Source organism: Ctenopharyngodon idella, chromosome 14, assembly GCF_019924925.1.
Source record: "Ctenopharyngodon idella isolate HZGC_01 chromosome 14, HZGC01, whole genome shotgun sequence".
NCBI lineage: Eukaryota > Metazoa > Chordata > Actinopteri > Cypriniformes > Xenocyprididae > Ctenopharyngodon > Ctenopharyngodon idella.
This window is the reverse complement of record NC_067233.1, coordinates 14,734,632-14,752,062: the sequence shown is the minus strand read 5'-3', so window position 1 is coordinate 14,752,062 and position 17,431 is coordinate 14,734,632. Positions and strand designations below refer to the sequence as shown.

General features: G+C 36.5%; 1 protein-coding gene and 1 long non-coding RNA gene across 2 annotated transcripts; one reads left to right on the top strand and one right to left on the bottom strand.

Annotated features, from left to right (window-relative positions):
* Positions 1-8,262: 8,262 nt before the first annotated feature.
* Positions 8,263-14,304, top strand: grxcr1a (glutaredoxin and cysteine rich domain containing 1 a). The gene is made up of 4 exons (XM_051859951.1): positions 8,263-8,818; positions 11,851-12,090; positions 12,204-12,269; positions 14,002-14,304. The coding sequence occupies exons 1-4, from the start codon at positions 8,417-8,419 to the stop codon at positions 14,179-14,181; spliced, it is 888 nt and encodes a 295-aa protein (XP_051715911.1). The 5' UTR covers positions 8,263-8,416; the 3' UTR covers positions 14,182-14,304.
* LOC127494228 (uncharacterized) lies at positions 13,568-15,864 on the bottom strand. Its single transcript, XR_007924831.1, has 2 exons — positions 15,751-15,864; positions 13,568-14,265 (listed from the first exon to the last, which is right to left on the bottom strand). It is a non-coding gene; the product is annotated as an uncharacterized LOC127494228 (long non-coding RNA).
* Between the last annotated feature and the right edge of the window lie 1,567 nt (positions 15,865-17,431).

The window sequence follows — 17,431 nt, the reverse complement described above, 5'->3', positions numbered from 1 at the left end:
TCTGTTGAACACACATGAATGTCCAACCTTGTTCCCACCCTCCATCTGTGATGATCAAAAATGATCAGACGAACATTTGGGAGAATAAAACTGCATAAATGATGCATTTAAAATCTGAAAACTATATTGACACTATACATATATATTAAATTAAATTATATAAAATAAAATAATTTAAAAAAGAAACCTAAATGCAACTTCTTATTTCAAAATTTAACTTTTTAAAATGAAAATTTCACCTAAAATGAAAAGTCTGACATACTCACATCCATTTTATGTACTTTATTATTATTATTATTTTATATTATTATACTTTTATAGTGTTTTGCATCCTGTCATGTGACGTATTCCTTTAAACTATTAAACTTGTGTATATTCTGTTCAATGCTGACTTCATATTCTATCTATCTATCTATAAAACAAAATAAAAGACATTATAATGAATCAATCTTGCCTTTAAAAAAAAACAGTAAACTATTCAGATTGTACAGGCACGTGTCTCCTTTCATGTCTTTGTGTAATATTCCCCTAGGAATTTATTTTTTAACCATTTATACATGGTTATATTGTTTATGCACTTGTTATTCAATTATTATATAAGAAAAACAAATTATTGCCCACAATAGCAGTTCAACACATTAAAACATCATGACTCATTCATATTTCCTGCATGCACAAAAGTTCAAGCCGCAGTGGCATCTTATTCTCCACTAAACAGGGTCTGGAATTGTCTGCGCTCAGAGCAGTGGTCAGAGGCCATCTCTGTGATAAATGAGGCGGTCGCTGCAGCCCATGAGCCATCAGAACACTCTGCTCCCATCAGGCCACACAAGATCTACGCTCACTGCAGGCTATGAGTGTCATCTACACTTATTGACAGATTAAAGTTTCTCACTGCATGTGCTTAGGACCATTCAATATTCAAAGGAATGCTCATGCATTATCAATAGCATGTTGATTCTTTTTGGAAGAATGTCTGAGTTGAGAATGAGATTATATTTTTAAATGGATGGCATCAATATATGCAATTTGAGATGGAGTGGACTAGAATAGGACTCATCCAGAAAGAGTTCCAAGAGCAAAACCTGTCAGTCAACAGTCAGATGGCACCATCTGTCCTGGACAGCACTGACAGCTTATCAGCCAATACAATAAGAAAGGCCCCTTAGAATTGATGGATCTGCTAACAATAGCTGAGGATTCTGAGAGGATTCTGAGATATTAAAGCATGGATGAAAAAAGACAGTATGCTCAACAGATATTGATTAAGGAATGTAATTAAAATCAAAGACACTGTGCATGTTTATTTTGCTAATAAAATTGCAGGGTGTGGCGTAAGGTGATTGGGTATTTTATGTGTCCAGAAGAGACTGTCTGCACTGTAAAAAATGAATGTGATTTTAACAGTGAAATATTGTAAAAACACTACGGAAAAAAATTGTAAATAGGTTAACAGTAAGTTCCAGTACTATATACAGGGAAAAACTGTAAAAGCTCTTACCAGACATTTTATGTAATTTTCACAGTAAAATGCTGTAAGTTTTACAATTTGTAGAAGTAAAAAAGAACAAATCAATGTATAATTTACAGTCAAAAACTGTAAACTGATATTCCCACAATTCCCTGTGTGACACTCCACATTTGAAAGTATTTTGTTTAAAAAATCATGTTTCTTAATAGTTTTTGTCATCAGTTATGTACATTAGGGATTTATGTTACATCTTCTGTTGTTTAATGAATGTTTATTGCATTATGTAAGTGTTGTGGGTTACCATGATGGTGTTTTGCGTTTGCGTGAATGACTCTTTGCACCCTCTTTACATTAGTATATACTTCAGCTCGTGGAAAAGCTATTTGTGATGAACTCTGATTCTTCATGTGGCTTTCTCTTTTACCACCTGCATTATTATGGTGGTTGTCAGTATATGTTAAAGGTACAAAACAGATTTTAGTAGTAGTGTGCATTGTTGAATTTACTTGTTTACATTCAAATTTTCTTGTTTGTAAATTACAGTTTTATACTGTAAAATTGACAGTTTGTTCTGTAAATGTGTTTACAGTTTTTCTGTATTTTTTACAAAATTATTCTGGCAACCACAGCTGCCAAAATTATTTTGTAAAAAATACGGAATATTTTTTACAGTGTGGATAAAATAAATAAAGCAAATAAATGCATTTTAATTAATAAAGGTACATTGATTAAATTGCTTATGTTGTGCTGGTCAGTATAGCTGTAGTCTTGGGGTGCGTCTCAATCGGCTCTCTAGCTTCCTAGGTCATGAATCCATATATAGTGTGCACAGTAAGGACCCTGGCTCAATACATACTGGGACACTGATGACTTTAGTTCCAGCGACATGGCAACATCCTCATTGTACAACATTATCAGTTCTGCTTTTGTTCATATCTTTATTTTATTATTTTTAAATGTTATTTAAAGTACATTTTGATAATTTTGCTTGTTACATATATGTGCAACATATTAGCTGTAAATAAATTATAAATGTTAGCTAGATTATGTTCACTACCTATCTAGTGATGTATGTTTATGCTGAAATATATAATTAAATAATGGTTTGTATTTAAAAAAACAGATATTGCGTGTCATCATATAGTGAGTTGGCTCATGTGATTTATGTTTCGTGCTTCAGAACTTCCATTAAGGGAACATTGGCTGTGTCCCAATTCGAAGGCTGCATCCTTCGAAGGCCACAAAGGTCGGACAGAGCATTGCTAAATGGGACGGTCTAGCCTACGGAGGATTGTTCTTGTCGCCTAAAAACTGTGACAGCTGCCATTGATGAGTGGCAGTAACGTTTGTACTGGACATTTTTGAAAGTTATATTAAACAAAACATGGTTTACAAACTGTCTAAATATGTTCACCATGGTCCATTTCTCTATAATAAAGAGTATATACTAATTGCATCTTAGTAAGATATAAGTCAACATTTGAACCGCTTTAAATGTTTTTTTATTTTATTTTATTTTTACATTTAATTTGATATTTGCGTAAGCTGAAACCCAACACATTTAAAAGTATAATTCGGCAATTTCTCTCAAAATAAATTGTCATTGGCACACAATGAATTCTGGGGTAGACAAGGTCGTGAAGGATCCATCTGTTGTATGCTTCATTGCACAGGAAACAAAAGATGCATTTAGAGGAGCTTTCGAATTGGGACAGCCTTCGCCACAGCGCTGTGACACAATCAGCCTTCGAAGGACGCAGGCCCTGAAATGGGACACAGCTATAGTGAGCATCTATGCTCCCTGATTTTCACAGTGCATTGTGGGACTTTTTAGGGAGCGAACATTTCAGTGTACTGGTAGGATTTTGCAGTTGAGACAGCCCTTAAAATGGCTGACTCCCTGATTAGTGCCCTGACTAATGAAACAAGTGAGTGGATTGAGACGCACCCTTTTTAGCAATGTGGTATACTGTAAAAAGTGGTAACCTGCAACTGTTACCTTAAAAGCCATTTCTACCTGATTTAACTCATAAAAATGTGTTTTGTTGGTATAAATTAATGTATCTAGGTTGATTTAGTTATGCTAAATAATATTTTTGACTTATAAAAACAGTTCAAATTCAGCTACTACCATTTTCAGGTTACCATTGTTTTTAGTAGTCATGTGATCTCAGCGTGACGGCTTCCTTGAGTCGGCCCAGCGCCATTTGAAATCAATCAGCTTTTGTTAGGCTAATAATATGACTGGATTTTTCATCTTATATGAGTGTACCTGATTACAAATATATTTTTTCAAAAGTATTATGCATTTATATGTGTAAAACAAATTATGAGAAAAAATACTGAGTGTAACTTGAGGAATGAGGAAACAATCTGGGCCGCGTTTCTCAAAAGCACCGTGAGGCAAGTTGGAGGCAATGCTTTTAAGATCTACTTAGGTTTATGATGCTTTTGAGAAACGCAGCCCTTACCTATAGATTGTTGCAGTTCATTGATCAGTAAGATCAGACTCTGCCCCCTGCTGGTGTAGGACTTGTAGTGAAAGATTGAACCCTCACATTTTGAATTGCCTGAGAACACCTTTTCAATTATACAAGTAATATTAAACCATATTTACCATGTTTTTTTTATCAGTCATACAATTCAATAATCCTCTTATAAAATCCAGGTTATGGATTTCACTGTTAAGCTCTGAAGTTCATTTATTTTGTTCATTGAGCCATATGTATAAATCACATGAAATGCCCCATTGAATCATGGGATTTAAGCCAAATCAATTCCTCAAGTTTCTGTAAACAACATGGAGTTATATTAATCTGCATTGTTTTTAAAAATGATGAGGTGGTTGGGTCAATCATCTCCGTGACTCATGGTGATCCTTGACTTAATCATGCTTGGTACGATGATGACGACATAGTGTTGAAAACAGAAATTGTTTTATATATAAAACTGAAGAAATTGTACAAATGAACTGACATATTTTAAGTTCTTAGAAAAAGTGCAAAGTAGAATTTCCCTGATTTTCACATTTTTTGATGCATTTATCAGAGAGAATTACAAAAATAACTTTTTTAAACACTATCAAACAATTAAAGACAAACAAAATAAAAAATAAAAATTATTTAAAATTGAAAAGTTCCCCTATTGAAGAATGCCCCAAATAATGGCTTCGTCAAGTATATGTTCTTGTGTCAGTGTCCTTTGTTGATCTTGAAGCAACATTCCTATCAGTTATATGCCAAACCCAACTGCAAACCCTAACCAGCCTGACTGGTTGGTTAGCAATGTTAGCCATATCAACAAGGATGTTGATTCAGGAACATTAATAATATACATGATGAGCCTCGAGCGCTGATCACTGACACTGACAATCACAAACTCTGACATGACATAATTTAGTGAGAGATCAGTGAGTGAAGGATGCCTGGGAAAAAAACTGGCTTTACAGAGAAAACCCTCAACTGGAGATGAGAGAGAAGCATTATGAGGGCGGATTTAAATGATCGTTGGCAGAGCTACTTTAGATGAGCTCTCCAGGTCATGGTTTTACCATATAGTCTTGAAGAAACTGAAAAAGCCCCTGAATAAAATGTGCGCCTCTGTCTGAGTATATTGGCATGTGGCTGGAAATGGATGATTTATTGAACTTCAAAGTGAAATGTAGCCCAATATTCATCAGGCACCAGCAAATCACTGCATGAATATACAGGCAATAACTCACCGTGTGCAGCATCTAAATTATGCTGAGACTTTGTGTCAGTCTGTTTGGTTCTTCTTGTGCTACTGTTTGAAATGCAAACAGCATCTCATCTGATCGTGTTTAACTCAGATAACTCCTTTAGGGAGTGGCTGAGGAACTTCTTAAGAACAGACAGATGCAGCATGATAAATGAGGGGGCGCAAACAGGCCATTGCCAGAGGTTTCTTTGTCTGCCATTTGCCATAATTTAATGACTTCTTAAAGTCATTATTTCATAAAATAATGACTTCTTTTGTAATCTTATAGCAATGATGCTTCAGTAAGAATATGACACTTAAAATAATCAGATCCATGAAAACGCTTTGTTCCTGTGTTGATATATTTCATGTTGAAACAGGATGTTTGGGTGGAAATATTCAGTCTTTGAAGTAGCCAATAGTGTTACATTACAGTCACAAACTATGTTTTGCTACTTGCTAGTCGGTTGCATACATATACCATTCAAAAGTTTGAGGTCTCTAAGATTTTATTTTTTAAATGAAATTAATACTTCTATTCAGCATGGATAAATTAAATGTTAAAATAAATTAAATTCAATTCAATAAAGACATTTATAATGTCACAAAAGATTTATATTTCAAATAAATGCTGTTCTTTTGAACTTTTTCCATTCATCAAAGAACCCTAAAAAACAACAACAACAACAACAATGCATTTATTAAAAAAAAATGTATCAATATTTCACAATATTGCTGTTTTGACTACTTTTGATCAGATAAATACAACATTGGTGAGTAAGAGACTTCTTTAAAAAAAAATCTTACTGGCCCCAAACTTTTGAATGAATGAATATATAAATAAATAAATTAAGCTTTAAATTTCATATTCACTAAAGCCAATTTAGCAAGCAAATTATATTTGTTATAAATAAAATATTTCAATTAAAAAATTCCTAAGCTGCAATAACTTAATAATTTGACAAAACATATTTTAAATATTTTTTTTAATTGTTATTTTCCTCATTTATTTGTTCTCTAAATATTCCATCTACTTATGTTTTGTGCTATATTCATTTGCCATAAATAATAAATAAATTAATGAAAGTATAAATTTATTTGGGTGCAGGTGGTATTGGGAAAGAAGAGAGCATTTGCGAGCATTTGATTGGACAACAATATGTGTATCTCATTCTGGAAGAAAAAGGTAAATTTTAAATTTTGTCAGTGTACACAAATGTGACCCTGGACCACAAAACCAGTCATAAGGGTCAATTTTTTAAAATTGAGATTTATATAAAATCTGAAAGCTGAATAAATAAGCTTTCCATTGATGTATGGTATGTTAGAATATTTGGCCGAGATACAACTATTTGAAAATCTGGAATCTGAGGGTGCAAAAAAAGCTAAATATTGAGAAAATCGCTTTTAAAGTTGTCCAAATGAAGTCCTTAGCAATGCATATTCACTCACAAAAATAAATTTTTGATATATTTCTGGTAGGAAATTTACAAAATACCTTCATGGAACATGATTTTTACTTAAAGGGTTAGTTCACCCAAAAATGAAAATAATGTCATTTATTACTCACCCTCATGCCGTTCCACACCAGTAAGAGCTTTGTTAATATTCGGAACACAAATTAAGATATTTTTGTTGAAATCTGATGGCTTAGTGAGGCCTCCATAGCCAGCAATGACATTTCCTCTCTCAAGATCCATTAATGTATTAAAAACATATTTAAATCAGTTCATGTGAGTACAGTGGTTCAATATTAATATTATAAAGCGACGAGAATATTTTTGGTGCGCCAAAAAAAAAAAAAAAAAAAACTAACAACTTATATAGTGATGGCCGATTTCAAAACACTGCGTCAGGAAGCTTCGAAGCGTTATGAATCAGCGTGTCGAATCAGCGGTTCGGAGCACCAAAGTCACGTGATTTCAGCAGTTTGGCGGTTTGACACGCGATCCGAATCATGATACGCTGATTCATTATGCTCCGAAGCTTCATGAACCCTCAACCCTTAAATATCCTAATGATTTTTAGCATAAAATAAAAATCGATAATTTTGACCCATACAATGTATTGTTGGCTATTGCTACAAATATACCCGTGTGACTTATGACTGGTTTTGTGGTCCAGGGTCACAAATAGATGACTTCAAAACTAATAGACAAAAACAAGCCACAAATATTTAACATAAAAAAATGATAAAAAAAAAAAAAAAAAAACCTCAATCTTTGCTATATTTGACATTTTCATTTCCTGTAAAATCCCCACTTAAAAAGGTCCTTTCTCTATAGACTGTCCAGACAGAAAGTAATAATCTATCTATAAATGGCTTAGTTCCATTTACGGATAATGTATTGTATTTTCATCAACTGTGACACGAGGTGTGAATCGGCCTAGAGCTCCGCCACACAATATGGCTCGGTCCACTTCTGCAGTGCGGTTGTAGTCACAGAGCAGCTGCAATGCTACCTGCAGCCCCACTGGAGGGCAGATGGGTGCAAATGCCAGCCAATGACAGTTGAGCTCCATTTCTCCTCATGCTCAAGCACAGCAGGTGTATGCATGCAGACCGAGCGCAATCTTCTAAGTGGCGTGAAACTGCAGTGCATTAAGAAGGTCTGAGATGCATTGGGAACCACAGTAGCTAATTAAATAGAAAAAGTCTCTCCATCTTGCTGACAAACAATCATAAAAGATTTACCAGAACTTCTAGCTGGTGAAACCTTACAGAGCAAATCAATGTCCCTCTTAAATTATACTGTATGTATGCACTGTAAATAGCTGTCTCTCAGCAAACAAACATACAATTTTTAAAGAGAATGTTCACCCAAAACTGAAAATTCTGTCAAGTCAAACCTGTATGATTCTGTATGAGATTTTTTTTAACACCTAAAGGTCACAAAGAGAGGCAAACTTTTGGTCTATGAGTCAAGGCTATTCATTGTCAAAAAGAGAAAAATCTATGGCATGATAAATTATTTAAAAAGACTATCAGTTTCTTCATGGTTGGTTTTCTCGGTAACCATGGCAAGGCCACATGCATTATTAACATGTACAGGAACACTGGTGGTGAAGCTGACGGTAACTCACAGATCAGCCTCTTTCCGGGTCTGTTCACTGTGCCTGGACTCCGGGGGAAATCATGGAGCAATACGGAGGCTAATTATTTCCATCCACCCATGAATCCGAGGGATTAAAATGGCTTTTTCTTTTTGGACCATGTAAGTCGACGCAATGGAGGAGGCTTTGATGACACCGGAGGATGGTAAGAGGCAGAAGAGGGTGAGATTCCGGGTGGCCTCAGGGAACAGCGGGCGGGTTCTGAAAGAGATGTTTAAGGATGAAGGGCCATCGGATTCACTGGATTCAGACTGCACCAGCAGCTCCGAGGCAGACCGGGCCAGCACTCCATCCACCAGCGGGGAGGCGAACGGCCACTTGTGTGGATTCTTGGGGTCGGAGCTGGATGACAGTGGAAGTGAGCCTGATGACTTGCTGATGTTTGCAGGGGGAAGAGACAAAGTGTTGAGTACCAAACGAGTGAATATCCTCAGTAAAAACGGGACAGTTCGAGGAGTCAAGCACAAAGTCAGTGCTGGCCAAATACTCTTTAATAACTTGGCTAAAAACAATGGGGTAAGTCAGCTTTTACTTCATCTCAAGCATCTCTAAAATCTTTAATCCTTGACTGGGGATGTCAATGCACATTAAATTGCGAACATTACAAAAAAATGTACATTATCAGACTATTGACAGCTGCTCAAAAGCTTTCAAGAATTGTTTCTTGTGTCCTCAACAGGGTCAGAACCTCTTTCCTCAGCCGCTATTGGTTACAAAGCCTGTTCTCTTCTCTCAGGCTTTGGCTAGACAAACGAGCTGTCCCACTGAGCAAGATCACTGTATGATTAAAGATTAATGATGCATTTCTTTAAGTGTTTTGGCTGAGTTAATCATCTTAATGTATTCTCAGGACCTCTGCTTTGTTGTTAAGCACTAAAACAGTTGCTGAAAGCTTATGTCTGATATCAGATAACAGAGGGTAACAGAGGGTAAATAATGGACTTTCAGAAACCCAATGAAAACTACTATATATAAGGTCATTATTTAAATAATTTGATACAGGACAGTTATACGGAATCAATAAAGGTACAAAAAAATGAGACAGGAGGAAATATTATAGGTCATAAATATTATTATGCTTTTGCGCTCGCTCACAAAAAAACTTTGCGTTCGTTCATGAGAAAAGCTTTTGGGTTCCCCCAAGAAACTCTGCATTTGATTGACTGCTTTTGCCAGAGCAAAACTGTGTTCTCTCGCAAAACGATCACTTTTTCCCCAATAAACTTTGCTTGCAAAAGCATTGGAATATAAGGTGCGTTCATGCCATGTTGTAATTACCATAATTACAAAGCGAATTTTCTGAGAGCTCCTACTTGTACCACATTACCACTGTACCATCTAACAGCTGCACATTCATTTAGGCGCTGATAGTGTTGCCATAGAAATGAATAATTCCCATTCCAAAGATGTGAACAGCTTTGAGTAGAATGTCACATGGGCTGCATCCGAAATCGCATACTCTCTTGAGTAGGTACTTATTTTGAATAAGTAATTACTTCACGACCACTAAAAAAGTATATTCTAGTATGAATGTGTGTAGTATGAATGTAATCTGGACGTTCTACATTTGCCATATTTTCATTATCATGTTACTTAGCATCAGTTGCGTTGCTTCAATGCCATTCACAAATCCTTTCCCGTGGCCTCATGGGATATTGAAAGTGTCCATTGTATGCACACTTCAGAATCTTTCAGAACTTTTTGCCTACTCTTTTATGAGTACTTTGAACTAGTACTTCTTTTGTCACATACTGTTGTTCGCCTACTAAGGAGGTATGCGATTTCGGATGCAGCCATGTGATTCACTCCAAACCAGTTGAACGGAAATCCCGCCCTGAAGCTAATTTCATTGGTAGGTGACGGGTAGGTTTAGGGATCAGTGTTTGTTATAGGCAATCAGGATGAGGTGTTGGGGAGCATTACTTTTAAAATGTAATGCATTTCAACATTGCGTTATTCCCTACAAAAGTAACTAATTCAGTTACTTTTCATGTAAAGTAATGTGTTACATTATTGCGTTACTTTAAAAATATAATATATAGTATGCTCACACAACATGGGGACAGGAGAGCAGTCAGTTAATAAATGGGAAAATGAAGCAACTTGCGTTACTTATTTGAAAAAGTAACTCAGATATTTACTTAAAGTAATACGTTACTTAAAAAAGTAATCTGATTACGTAACTCGTGTTACTTGTAATGCGTTACCCCAACACTGATCAGTACTGTGATTGACATGTCCAATGAAATCTTTAGAATCGGCTGCAGGGTGGGATTTCCACTGAACTGGTCTATGGAAGAAAATCACGCTAATGCAGCAATAGTTATTTGTTATTTCCTACACCTTTTTTCTTTTGTGAACGAATGCAAAGTATCTTGGAGGAGGAACTTTTTGTGAGAAAAGGTAAAAATTCTTACATGCAAATACAACAGTTTTGGGGGAACATAAAAATTTGGCAAACAAACGCAAAAGCATTAAAATAAAGCCTCCGTAAACAACTGTTGAAAATGTTGATTCTTTAGCTTAGGTCTGTTTCATAGTGTCATTGCTTTGTATAATAAAATATAACCATAACACCAGTTGGTTAAAAGTCCAGTGGCTGCAAAAATATCAGTTTTGAGAACAGTTCTAGCATCATTTGTTTGGAGATGACACTTTTAGTTTGATATTTTATCATCTAATGCAATGACATTCAGACAAATTGTCCTGTTCAAATGTGTATGAGCCACTGTATTTTCTGCTCCTGCAACACTGAATTTTTGTTAATCAAAGACAGCTAAACCATCACCACCTTTGTCAGCATGGTTCAGTATGTTAATATAGTAAAACATGTAAACGATTTATGAGCTATTATTTGATGTCAGATAAGGATGGTAAAAATCAGTGGTGTGACAATATGTGTCACTATAAATCAAAGTGCACTGTAAATGCATTGCTGCAGGTTTTATTGGCACTTCATGTTTTAATCTTAACAGTTAACACATGTACTTGACTTACACTGTGCACTGTATTTTGCACTATGCTTGCAATAGTGTTCTTTTTGGAACTTGAGGGCTAGTTTCTTGTAAGATTACATCAAACAAACTAACATAATGCTACAGTTGCACAAGGTAGTTCCAGGTCCATCCTCACATCAAAATGTGTGAAGGCTGAGTCTATTTTTGTTCTTTACAAAAGAAAAAAAAAAGGAAAAAAAACAGCTTCACACTTCATGGGAGCTGCTCTTCAAAGAAAGGATGCTGAAGGTCAATCTCAAGAACAGTGACTCAAAAAATCAATAGATGCTGTTCAACTGCTGCCTCATGTTACCTGCAAACCTTATACACACAGACTTAGAAAGTTAAAATAGTTTTATTTTGCTTTTCACTTACAGTTAGAACTGCACTTTAAAGATATCAAACTGATCTATTCTTTTAATTCTGAATGTTTTGTTGCAATTTCCTTTGCTCACTCTTGGAATAAAGTGAGATGTGTCATGATTAGATTGATTACTTTGAGAGAGAGCCTCTCTTGTCTAACACCAGACATCTATGGTTTCTTTCTCTCAGCCAGAACTGACTCTAGAGTTTGGGCGAATTGTAATCTACACCACCAGTTTTCGAGTGGTCAGGACTACATTCGAGCGATGCGAGCTGGTCCGAAAGATCTTTCAGAACCACAGGGTGAAGTTCATAGAGAAGAACATCGCTTTAGACAGTGAATATGGAAAGGAACTGGAGACACGCTGCAAACGAGTGGGTGAACCTCCTTCACTGCCTGTGGTCTTCATTGATGGACACTACCTAGGGGTCAGTGGTCAAACTATTGCTCCACAAACGTATCAAAATTCATCATATACTGAAAATCATTATACTAATGTTTGAACTCAGAATAATGATTTGCGTATGTTTTGCATATCCAGGGTGCAGAGAAAATACTTGCAATGAATGAATTAGGGGAGCTTCAGGATCTCCTCACCAAAATTGAGGTAAATATTGATATTTTACACTAAAATAAAGGTCCCAAAATGGACTTTCTGCATAGAAGAATCATTTTGGGTTAAAGGGTTAGTTCACCCAACAATGACTCACCCTCGTGTCGTTCCACACCCGTCAGACCTTCGTTCATCTTCGGAACACAAATTAAGATATTTCTAATGAAATACGATGGTTCAGTAAGGCCTGCATTGCCAGCAAGATAATTAACACTTCCAGATGACCAGAAAGCTACTAAAGACATATTTAAAACAGTTTATGTGACAACGGTGGTTCAACCTTAATGTTATGAAGCAACAAGAATACTTTTTGTGCACCAAAAAAACAAAATAATGACTTAATTCAACAATATCTAGTGATGGGCAATTTTAAAACACTGCTTCATGAAGCTTTGAAGCTTTACGAATCTTTTGTTTAGCATCAGTAGTTCGGAGCGTGAAAGTCAAGTGATTATTTTAAGTAAACTAGGCTTTGTTATGTCATAAGTGTTTCGAAATTTTAAGGGTTCACCACTGGGGGGCGTGACCTTGGCTTTGATACACGCTCCAAACCACTGATTCGAAACAAAAGATTTGTAAAGCTTTGAAGCTTCATGAAGCAGTGTTTTGAAATCGCCTATCACTTGGTATTGTTGAATAAAGTCATTATTTTGTTTTTTGGCGCACAAAAAAATATTCTTTTCACTTCATAACATTAAGGTTGAACCACTGTAGTCACATTAACTGTTTTAAATATGTCTTTAGTAGCTTTCTGGGCATCTGGAAGTGTTAATTATCTTGCTGGCAATGCAGGCCTCACTGAGCCATCGGATTTTATCAAAACTATCTTAATTTGTGTTCTGAAGATGAACAAAGCTCTTACGGGTGTGGAACGACATGAGGGTGAGTAATTAATGACAGAATTGTCATTTTTGGGTGAACTAACCCTTTAACAGTTCTTAAAAAAACCATTATAAAGGTTCTTTATTGGCATCTATGGTTCCATAAAGAACCTTTAACCTTTCCATTCCGCAAAAGGTTCTTTCGATTATTAAAATGTTCTTCACACTAAGAAAAAAATGGTTCACTGAAAGGTTCTTTGGGGATCCCAGAATTATTCTTCTTTGCAGTAACCCCTATACCTTTATTTTTAAGAGAGTAGTGTGAAAAACATTTTAATAATCAGAACCATAAATGTCAATAAAGAACCTTTATTTTTAATTGTAGAATAAACCAACAGCCTACATAAAATATATGTACACAAGAAAGACATTGGTTCCAATTGCTCAAGTGAAGTCAAAAGTCAAATCTAGTTTGTTGCCATAGTTTATTCTTTAAAGGAAAACAGAACCACTTATGAGAGGAAAGGTTTATTATTACAGGTCATTTTATCTCTTTACACATAGACTGTAAATAAATCAGCGATTTATTACATTACATTTATGCATTTGGCAGACATTTTCTATATGCTGTTTTTTTAAACAAATAGTTAGTGTCAATAATTTACATAGGTTCCCACCAATAATAAAATAAAATAAAATAAAATACAGGGGGTAAATTATTGCTGTGCATTTATATAAGCAGTGCAAAACAGCCCAAAATAGTAGATAAAGTCAAGCTTGCACTTGTCTTATTTTATAAATAAATAAAAAAGCATCACTTACATTGTATCTTAAAGAGCATCTGTACACACACAGGTCTAGTGTTTCATTCAAATTCACTCCCATTTTTCTCTGTCTGATCGTAGAGGGTTCAGCACCCCGACACATGCCAGACGTGTGGGGGATTTGCCTTTGTCCCGTGCCCTATGTGCCATGGCAGCAAAATGTCTGTGTTTCGCAACTGCTTCACCGACTCCTTCAAAGCTCTGAAGTGCACAGCGTGCAACGAGAACGGTCTCCAGCCCTGCTCCAGCTGTTCTCACTAAGGTCCTCTTCAAGTGCCTGCAACCCCTTCCCAACACCATCTCCACCCCCATAAGCCATGTATAAAACAAGAGATGCAGAAAGAACTGCTATTTGTGAATAAACCATTTTTATACAAAACTTAATTTGTGTCTACAGATGTAGTTTTTACCAAATTTGCTATTTGATAATGATTATTTATTATAGCATAAGCTTTTTGTCACATGCCAACAGATGTCTTGCAACATTACCCAATCCAACAGCATGGACACTGTCTGTCACTGTAAATAAATATAGCAATTAAGTAAATTAACTACTGGTTTAGAGAGGCATATCATCTTTCCGAGCCCTATGATCCCAGCATGAACCAAAATTCAAAGCATTATCTGGTAAACATCAAAATGGTGCTGTTCCCTACTGAGAAAAGCTCAGTAATGGCAAATATAAAAAGAGACCACAGGATAAATATATCTAGTTTCATAAATATATTAGTTTCATTATTTTCCAGCCAATCAGAAATTTCTAGTTACGTACGGTATATTTAATTATTCAAACTTATGCAGGAATCAAATTGCCTGACATTGAAACAGGATGACCTAATGTCTGTATACGAATATCGCTTTTCAGTTCAATTACAGGGCTGATTAAACAAAGCTTCAAATCTATTAATAATTAAAATAAGTGTAAATCAAGAGCAGCTTATTGATACAAAATAATCACCAATAAATACACTTGAGGTTGGAAGAAATCCTTGATAAACAGCCGGGCTGATATGGAAGCATGTCTCTGTGCTTTCATAGCCCTGTACAATGCTGCTTGATTCTGGGTCTACAAGGCAGCATTGTAAAGAGGCTCAAAGCTCAGAGTAAATCATCTGTGCGTGATGTCTACTGAGGGTACATAATAAAACCACTGGTCGTCTCTCAAAATCTAGTGAGAAGCAGCAGCAACATTTGGACATCATTGTATGAGCATCATAAGATGGCTCATAATGTGGGTATGATGCCTCTAATGCGGTCTAGGTAGGCAGCTCGTTAGGTTTTCCAGACACAGCCAGTGTCACATTAAGGTTAGTCGAATGACAATATTGAAAGGTAAAATAACAGATAAATATAGTGTAATGTTTCCATTACTATTGAATTAATAAAGGTGGAGGACGTGGCCATCAAGACAAGGACGATAGCGCCCCCTATTGTTGTGTTTGCTATGACATATCAATAACAATAGGAAAATTCACACGAATATCAAATATCGACAGTCGATAAACAATCCAAAGATGCAAGCATGCAGGCACGGGATATATAACAGTTACAATAAAGCAATACTGATACAATATTCAGGTATTTTAGATAACATATATAAATATCTGATATACTGTGAGTAAAACACAAATGTATCGTGTGTCTGTCATTTTATAAACAACAAGCTAATTAAAAAACAGACGCCATGTGCAAAATATGCACATTTTAAAGAATCTCCGGAGAATCAGTGATTTATTTTGATATAGAAGCATGTCAGCGACAATGTATATTTTTCTACGATTTAAATTGGAGTAAATACTATCCTTATAAACAAAAGAAAAAACACTATACCTTCACAGGCGTGTTTTTACCCTCAGTCGTGGGAAGAAATCCGATGATCAGCCGCGGTGTCTCTACCTTTCTTCATGATCACCATCACAGATGCGCCACACGTTTCTCATGTCCCTCTATGGCTGTGTCTCGTATCATTGTGTACTCCCTACATAGAAAGCAATTTTGGAACCTAAGGGCGCAGTCGAGTCCAATGCTCACTACGCTCTCACAAATGTCTAGTCAGGCTGCTCACTAGAATTTGACACACAGCCTAAGTACAATGTCTGCTTAGATGCATCCTGTACACCGCAAACTGAAATCACGGTTGCCATTGACCATATAGCATCCTATAGATGCTACATTTTAGGTGTGCAAATCAATATGGTTCCATTATTTTTAGAAACGCCTTTATAATTGAAGGTTGCAGCGCCAGTGTTATTCCTTTAGAAATATATCGGAGCCAATCAACATAAAAGACAGGATTATTGATAAGTCTGCTGGCCAATGACACTTAAAAATGTTACATTAAGAAAGGATATATATATATATATATATATATAAACACACACACACACACACACACACACACAGTATCTCACAGAAGTGAATACACCCCTTACATTTTTGTCAATATTTTATTATATCTTTTCATGTGACAACACTGAAGAAATGACACTTTGCTACAATGTAAAGTAGTGAGTGTACAGCTTGTATAACAGTGTAAATTTGCTGTCCCCTCAAAATAACTCAGCACACAGCCATTAATGTCTAAACCGCTGGCCACAAAAGTGAGTACACCCCCAAGTTAAAATGTCCAAATTGGGCCCAAAGTGTCAATATTCTGTGTGGCCACCATTATTTTCCAGCACTGCCTTAACCCTCTTGGGCATGGAGTTCACCAGAGCTTCACAGGTTGCCACTGGAGTCCTCTTCCACTCCTCCATGACGACATCACGGAGCTGGTGGATGTTAGAGACCTTGCGCTCCTCCACCTTCCATTTGAGGATGCCCCACAGATGCTCAATAGGGTTTAGGTCTGGAGACATGCTTGGCCAGTCCATCACCTTTACCCTCAGCTTCTTTAGCAAGGCAGTGGTCGTCTTGGAGGTGTGTTTGGGGTCGTTATCATGTTGGAATACTGCCCTGCGGCCCAGTCTCCGAAAGCAGGGGATCATGCTCTGCTTTAGTATGTCACAGTAGATGTTGGCATTCATGTTTCCCTCAATGAACTGTAGCTCCCCAGTACTGGCAGCAGTCATGCAGCCCCAGACCATGACACTCCCACCACCCTGCTTGACTGTAGGCAAGACACACTTGTCTTTGTACTCCTCACCTGGTTGCCGCCACACACGCTTGACACCATCTGAACCAAGTAAGTTCATCTTGGTCTCATCAGACCACAGGACAGTCTGCTTAGTCTGCTTATCTCCAGCAAACTGTTTGCGGGCTTTCTTGTGCATCATCTTTAGAAGAGGCTTCCTTCTGGGACGACAGCCATGCAGACCAATTTGATGCAGTGTGTGGCGTATGGTCTGAGCACTGACAGGCTGACCCCCCACCCCTTCAACCTCTGCAGCAATGCTGGCAGCACTCATACATCTATTTCCCAAACACAACCTCTGGATATGACGCTGAGCACGTGCACTCAACTTCTTTGGTCGACCATGGCGAGGCCTGATCTGAGTGAAACCTGTCCTGT

Coding starts and splice junctions, on each gene's coding strand:
- grxcr1a (XM_051859951.1), top strand. CDS start 8,417: ATGGAGGAGGCTTTGATGACACCGGAGGATGGTAAGAGGCAGAAGAGG. Junction 8,819..11,850: donor ACTTGGCTAAAAACAATGGG/GTAAGTCAGCTT, acceptor TCTTTCTCTCAG/CCAGAACTGACTCTAGAGTT. Junction 12,091..12,203: donor TTGATGGACACTACCTAGGG/GTCAGTGGTCAA, acceptor TTGCATATCCAG/GGTGCAGAGAAAATACTTGC.